This window comes from Argentina silus (assembly GCF_951799395.1).
Source record: "Argentina silus genome assembly, chromosome: 18".
Classification (NCBI taxonomy): domain Eukaryota; kingdom Metazoa; phylum Chordata; class Actinopteri; order Argentiniformes; family Argentinidae; genus Argentina; species Argentina silus.
This window is the reverse complement of record NC_139672.1, coordinates 1,432,182-1,440,413: the sequence shown is the minus strand read 5'-3', so window position 1 is coordinate 1,440,413 and position 8,232 is coordinate 1,432,182. Positions and strand designations below refer to the sequence as shown.

The window sequence follows — 8,232 nt, the reverse complement described above, 5'->3', positions numbered from 1 at the left end:
GGTTCGATTCCTGTCATGGCAAGTGTTTTTTGTAGAAAAATAAAATGAGTCCCAACGTGTGCAACAGAACAGTTCGAAATCTCGTTACATTTGCATCGTCATGACCATGACTTATATCAGGCTAGCTCATTTTTTCTTTGTTCATTTTAAGTGTAGAAACAATATTTCGTTTGTGACCATTTTTTTCTGCCGTTTTGACAACAGGCTCATGACTAAAGAACACACGGCTGTCTGCTGATTGACGCTTGACTGTAGATTTTCGCTTTGTGTCAAAAGAACTTCCTAACGCACACTTTTTCAAAGTAGGTGAATTCATCAGATCTGTTTGAAACATTGCATTTTATCCATGCACGACGACTGCTTAGATACTCGCAGCACAGTTGCCCCATATACATTGCCCATGAGCGCGGAGCTTGTCTTTGTCACTGTAGCAACTTTGCTCCATCAGCGGGAGAAGGCGCTTCGACGCCCCTGTAAGCACATGTTTCTCTGATTCCTTTGTTTCAGGCAAGCCACTGTGACGTCAGACGCCTTTACGCATACAGCTTTGCGATGCTTAGACAGTAATAACATAATTCATGTTTACATTTCTTTAATTTTCGACGCATTGTCGTTATTCGTGACGCATCAATGACCAATTGATTATATGGCAATGCAATGAAAAAAGCGTGTGGAAAACAGTGTTAATGACAGATTTGAGAAGCACATTTCTTCAATGTTGGCCGCATGGCATTCCTGTGCAGGTGACAATGGTAATTTTTCAAAACGACAAGGATATTTAAACACATGATTATTTGTTTGCTGTGCTCTATGGCCTCTGATACAGACCTCATCGAAATGACACTTAGATATCTTAGGGTGTACATATCAAGTTTTCCCAAATGGTCTAGCGGATAGGCATCTACCTTGTAACGCAGGGCGGCCCGGGTTCGATTCCCGTCATGGCAAGTGTTTTTTGTAGAAAAATAAAATGAGTCCCAACGTGTGCAACAGAACAGTTCGAAATCTCGTTACATTTGCATCGTCATGAACATGACTTATATCAGGCTAGCTCATTTTTTCTTTGTTCATTTTAAGTGTAGAAACAATATTTCGTTTGTGAACATTTTTTTCTGCCGTTTTGACAACAGGCTCATGACTAAAGAACACACGGCTGTCTGCTGATTGACGCTTGACTGTAGATTTTCGCTTTGTGTCAAAAGAACTTCCTAACGCACACTTTTTCAAATTAGGTGAATTCATCAGATCTGTTTGAAACATTGCATTTTATCCATGCACGACGACTGCTTAGATACTCGCAGCACAGTTGCCCCATATACATTGCCCATGAGCGCGGAGCTTGTCTTTGTCACTGTCGCAACTTTGCTCCATCAGCGGGAGAAGGCGCTTCGACGCCCCTGTAAGCACATGTTTCTCTGATTCCTTTGTTTCAGGCAAGCCACTGTGACGTCAGACGCCTTTACGCATACAGCTTTGCGATGCTTAGACAGTAATAACATAATTCATGTTTACATTTCTTTAATTTTCGACGCATTGTCGTTATTCGTGACGCATCAATGACCAATTGATTATATGGCAATGCAATGAAAAAAGCGTGTGGAAAACAGTGTTAATGACAGATTTGAGAAGCACATTTCTTCAATGTTGGCCGCATGGCATTCCTGTGCAGGTGACAATGGTAATTTTTCAAAACGACAAGGATATTTAAACACATGATTATTTGTTTGCTGTGCTCTATGGCCTCTGCTACAGACCTCATCGAAATGACACTTAGATATCTTAGGGTGTACATATCAAGTTTTCCCAAATGGTCTAGCGGATAGGCATCTACCTTGTAACGCAGGGCGGCCCGGGTTCGATTCCCGTCATGGCAAGTGTTTTTTGTAGAAAAATAAAATGAGTCCCAACGTGTGCAACAGAACAGTTCGAAATCTCGTTACATTTGCATCGTCATGAACATGACTTATATCAGGCTAGCTCATTTTTTCTTTGTTCATTTTAAGTGTAGAAACAATATTTCGTTTGTGAACATTTTTTTCTGCCGTTTTGACAACAGGCTCATGACTAAAGAACACACGGCTGTCTGCTGATTGACGCTTGACTGTAGATTTTCGCTTTGTGTCAAAAGAACTTCCTAACGCACACTTTTTCAAAGTAGGTGAATTCATCAGATCTGTTTGAAACATTGCATTTTATCCATGCACGACGACTGCTTAGATACTCGCAGCACAGTTGCCCCATATACATTGCCCATGAGCGCGGAGCTTGTCTTTGTCACTGTCGCAACTTTGCTCCATCAGCGGGAGAAGGCGCTTCGACGCCCCTGTAAGCACATGTTTCTCTGATTCCTTTGTTTCAGGCAAGCCACTGTGACGTCAGACGCCTTTACGCATACAGCTTTGCGATGCTTAGACAGTAATAACATAATTCATGTTTACATTTCTTTAATTTTCGACGCATTGTCGTTATTCGTGACGCATCAATGACCAATTGATTATATGGCAATGCAATGAAAAAAGCGTGTGGAAAACAGTGTTAATGACAGATTTGAGAAGCACATTTCTTCAATGTTGGCCGCATGGCATTCCTGTGCAGGTGACAATGGTAATTTTTCAAAACGACAAGGATATTTAAACACATGATTATTTGTTTGCTGTGCTCTATGGCCTCTGCTACAGACCTCATCGAAATGACACTTAGATATCTTAGGGTGTACATATCAAGTTTTCCCAAATGGTCTAGCGGATAGGCATCTACCTTGTAACGCAGGGCGGCCCGGGTTCGATTCCCGTCATGGCAAGTGTTTTTTGTAGAAAAATAAAATGAGTCCCAACGTGTGCAACAGAACAGTTCGAAATCTCGTTACATTTGCATCGTCATGAACATGACTTATATCAGGCTAGCTCATTTTTTCTTTGTTCATTTTAAGTGTAGAAACAATATTTCGTTTGTGAACATTTTTTTCTGCCGTTTTGACAACAGGCTCATGACTAAAGAACACACGGCTGTCTGCTGATTGACGCTTGACTGTAGATTTTCGCTTTGTGTCAAAAGAACTTCCTAACGCACACTTTTTCAAAGTAGGTGAATTCATCAGATCTGTTTGAAACATTGCATTTTATCCATGCACGACGACTGCTTAGATACTCGCAGCACAGTTGCCCCATATACATTGCCCATGAGCGCGGAGCTTGTCTTTGTCACTGTCGCAACTTTGCTCCATCAGCGGGAGAAGGCGCTTCGACGCCCCTGTAAGCACATGTTTCTCTGATTCCTTTGTTTCAGGCAAGCCACTGTGACGTCAGACGCCTTTACGCATACAGCTTTGCGATGCTTAGACAGTAATAACATAATTCATGTTTACATTTCTTTAATTTTCGACGCATTGTCGTTATTCGTGACGCATCAATGACCAATTGATTATATTGCAATGCAATGAAAAAAGCGTGTGGAAAACAGTGTTAATGACAGATTTGAGAAGCACATTTCTTCAATGTTGGCCGCATGGCATTCCTGTGCAGGTGACAATGGTAATTTTTCAAAACGACAAGGATGTTTAAACACATGATTATTTGTTTGCTGTGCTCTATGGCCTCTGCTATAGACCTCATCGAAATGACACTTAGATATCTTAGGGTGTACATATCAAGTTTTCCCAAATGGTCTATCGGATAGGCATCTGCCTTGTCACGCAGGGCGGCCCGGGTTCGATTCCCGTCATGGCAAATGATTTTTGTAGAAAAATAAAATGAGTCCCAACGTGTGCAACAGAACAGTTCGAAATCTCGTTACATTTGCATCGTCATGAACATGACTTATATCAGGCTAGCTCATTTTTTCTTTGTTCATTTTAAGTGTAGAAACAATATTTCGTTTGTGACCATTTTTTTCTGCCGTTTTGACAAGAGGCTCATGACTAAAGAACACACGGCTGTCTGCTGATTGACGCTTGACTGTAGATTTTCGCTTTGTGTCAAAAGAACTTCCTAACGCACACTTTTTCAAAGTAGGTGAATTCATCAGATCTGTTTGAAACATTGCATTTTATCCATGCACGACGACTGCTTAGATACTCGCAGCACAGTTGCCCCATATAAATTGCACATGAGCGCGGAGCTTGTCTTTGTCACTGTAGCAACTTTGCTCCATCAGCGGGAGAAGGCGCTTCGACGCCCCTGTAAGCACATGTTTCTCTGATTCCTTCGTTTCAGGCAAGCCACTGTGACGTCAGACGCCTTTACGCATACAGCTTTGCGATGCTTAGACAGTAATAACATAATTCATGTTTACATTTCTTTAATTTTCGACGCATTGTCGTTATTCGTGACGCATCAATGACCAATTGATTATATGGCAATGCAATGAAAAAAGCGTGTGGAAAACAGTGTTAATGACAGATTTGAGAAGCACATTTCTTCAATGTTGGCTGCAGGGCATTCCTGTGCAGGTGACAATGGTAATTTTTCAAAACGACAAGGATATTTAAACACATGATTATTTGTTTGCTGTGCTCTATGGCCTCTGCTACAGACCTCATCGAAATGACACTTAGATATCTTAGGGTGTACATATCAAGTCTTCCCAAATGGTCTAGCGGATAGGCATCTGCCTTGTCACGCAGGGCGGCCCGGGTTCGATTCCCGTCATGGCAAAGGATTTTTGTAGAAAAATAAAATGAGTCCCAACGTGTGCAACAGAACAGTTCGAAATCTCGTTACATTTGCATCGTCATGAACATGACTTATATCAGGCTAGCTAATTTTTTCTTTGTTCATTTTAAGTGTAGAAACAATATTTCGTTTGTGAACATTTTTTTCTGCCGTTTTGAAAACAGGCTCATTACTAAAGAACACACTGCTGTCTGCTGATTGACGCTTGACTGTAGATTTTCGCTTTGTGTCAAAAGAACTCCCTAAAGCACACTTTTTCTAAGTAGGTGAATTCATCAGATCTGTTTGAAACATTGCATTTTATCCATGCACGACGACTACTTAGATACTCGCAGCACAGTTGCCTCATATAAATTGCCCATGAGCGCGGAGCTTGTCTTTGTCACTGTAGCAACTTTGCTCCATCAGCGGGAGAAGGCGGTTCGACGCCCCTGTAAGCACATGTTTCTCTAATTCCTTTGTTTCAGGCAAGCCACTGTGACGTCAGACGCCTTTACGCATACAGCTTTGCGATGCTTAGACAGTAATAACATAATTCATGTTTACATTTCTTTAATTTTCGACGCATTGTCGTTATTCGTGACGCATCAATGACCAATTGATTATATGGCAATGCAATGAAAAAAGCGTGTGGAAAACAGTGTTAATGACAGATTTGAGAAGCACATTTCTTCAATGTTGGCCGCAGGGCATTCCTGTGCAGGTGACAATGGTAATTTTTCAAAACGACAAGGATATTTAAACACTTGATTATTTGTTTGCTGTGCTCTATGGCCTCTGCTACAGACCTCATCGAAATGACACTTAGATATCTTAGGGTGTACATATCAAGTCTTCTAAAAAGGTCTAGCGCATGGCTGCCCAATTTGGGGCCCGTGGGCCAAACTTGGCCCGCGACCGATTATATTTGGCCCGCGCCTTATCCACTGTATAATTTTTTTCCCGCCACCAGCGCTCGGAATCTGCGCTCGCTCTCATTGAATATTATTTATTGGTGCACTTCCACTCCTGACCAGAGAATAACATTGTGATACAATGATGGTAGGGTGGCGCTGTATGAGCTCCTACCAGATGCAATCCGGTGAGGCGAAGACCAGTGAGTGAGAGGATGCAAGGATGGAGCGTGTTAAGGAGTGGCACACAGACAAGCGAAAATTCAAAAAAAGTTGGGAACATGATTATCTTTTTACAGAGGTCGATTCCACCGCAGTGTGTCTGGTATGTAAGCAGAGGGTCGCTGTTTCAAAGGAGTACAACATTCGTCGTCACTATGAAACTATGCATTCTCACCAGTTCGCAAAATACACAGGTGACGATCGCAAGCTGAAGGTAGCAGACTTGCTAAGAAAGCTAACCACACAGCAGCGAACTTTACTTCAGCCGTCCACTGCACAAGAAAATGCCACTCGGGCAAGTTATCGCATTAGCAAAGTCATTGTCAGAAGTGGACGAGCTTTTGCTGCGGGTGATTTTGTCAAAGAGTGTCTGACAATTGCTTCTGAAGCTGTGTGTCCAACTCAGATGCGGGCATTTTCTCAGATTAGCCTGTCAAGGAACACCCGCCACGTTGAGGACATGGCCGAAGACGTTCGGGGCCAGATAGCCCAAAGAGCAAGTTGGTTTTCTGCCTTCTCCATAGCAAGCGATGAAAGCACCGACATATCTGACTCAGCACAGTTGCTGGTGTTTTTGCGAGGCGTCAATGAGGACTTTGAAGTGTGTCAAGAACTAGCGGGCCTTGAAACACTGAAAGGGACAACAAGAGGTATCGATATTTTTATGGCAGTGCAGCGAATTATGGACAAGAACGGGTTGAAGTGGGAAAACCTATCTGACATCACGACTGATGGAGCCCCGGCCATGGTCGGTAAGAGAGCAGGCCTAACTGCACTTGTGTCGGACAAAGTCCGTGAGTTTGGTGGCTCGATTTTTAAATACCATTGTATTTTGCATCAGGAGCAACTGTGCGCTAAAAACATCGGCCTGAAGAACGTGATGCAGGATGTCGTTGGCATTGTCAATAATATTCGCTCAAAGGCGCTCTCACACCGTCAGTTCAAAGCTCTTGTTGATGAGATGGATGCCCAGTATGGTGATGTATTGTACCACCAGGAGGTGCGGTGGCTGAGCCGTGGGAAAGTTTTACGACGTTTCTTTGAGTTGCGTGAGGAAATCAGGGTGTTTCAAGCCACAAAGAAGAACAGCATCCAAGTGCCCTCGGACAATCACTCGCTTGCAGACCTGGCTTTTCTTGTGGACATCACAGAGCTGCTGAATATCCTCAATCTTCAGCTTCAAGGGAGAGACCAGATAATCACTCAGATGTATGACCATGTCAAAGCCTTCAAGCAAAAGCTCCAGTTGCTTAGCAGACATCTCTCAACAGGTGAGATCTAACTTTAATATGTTATTGAACACACAACAATGTAGTAGGCTTGTTATTGATCACAACCATGTTATTATATTTGTGTGATGCATGCATACTTTGTGTTTGTGGAAAATGGATGTTCTATTTAAATCTAGGCATTAAATCCAATCACAGAAGCAGTATTTGTTTTTCATACTGCAGCCATAAACAAAAAAAAGTAATTTTTTTCTCATTTGATTGATGTTTGGTATTTAATTGAAAATCAAATGAACAATCTTGCATCTTACATTGCTCCTTTTGTCTTTGTGTCTGTACATTCAGGAAATTTGGCACATTTTCCCAGCCTCAGAGAAGTTGGGTTGATGGAGGAAGACACACCAAAATACCTCGACATTCTCAGCAATCTTGTGGTGGAGTTTGACCATCGCTTTGAAGATTTTCGTGGAAATGAAACAGCATGAGCTGTTTGTGCAACCCTTTTCTGTAAATGTGGATGCAGTCAGTGAGGAGCTTCAAATGGAACTTTTGGAACTTCAGTCTGATTCAGACCTCCGTAGCAGGTTCAGAGAGCTTTCCTTACAGGACTTTTACAAATGTGTTCCTGCACACAGATATGGCAAGATCCGCAAACATGCACAGGTGATGTTATCCCTCTTTGGAAGTACCTATGTATGTGAGCAGGCTTTCAGCCTGATGAATCTTAAGAAGTCCAAACTAAGAAATGCTTTATCTGACTCTCACCTACATGACATTCTCACTTTGTCAGTTAGTCAGCTGGAGCCTGATATTGAGAGACTTTTAAAAACCAAGGACAGGCTTCATGTCTCCCACTGATAGGCCTAGCCTACTTCAGGCAGGATGTGTAGGCCTAGGCCTCCAATGTGTCAGAGTATGTTCTGCTCTGTATGATTAATGGGGGCATGTTTTGTCCCATGTTACTTTGTTTATTGCACTTGTAAGTACAGTACTGATTTCTACAAACCTTCTCAAGCTGTTGTCCAATTCTACTACTATTCCTGATTTAAAAATGATTGTTCAAACCAGTGAAGAATGTATTTTGGTCCCATGGAGACATGTTTTGTCCCATGTTACTTTGCACTAAATGTCTTTGTATTTGAAGATATAGGCCCAAGGCCTAGTAATGTTCCATATCTGTCTTCAAATATTTCATAGTGCTTCAATTATTTTTCGAAT

The 8,232-nt window shown here is 42.1% G+C and overlaps 1 protein-coding gene across 1 annotated transcript; it reads left to right on the top strand.

Moving 5' to 3' along the window:
- Positions 1-6,191: 6,191 nt before the first annotated feature.
- LOC310819160 (general transcription factor II-I repeat domain-containing protein 2-like) lies at positions 6,192-7,499 on the top strand (the record flags this gene model as incomplete). The annotated part of the gene is made up of 2 exons (XM_083690407.1): positions 6,192-7,056; positions 7,360-7,499. The coding sequence occupies 2 exons, from the start codon at positions 6,192-6,194 to the stop codon at positions 7,497-7,499; spliced, it is 1,005 nt and encodes a 334-aa protein (XP_083546533.1).
- Positions 7,500-8,232: the final 733 nt, after the last annotated feature.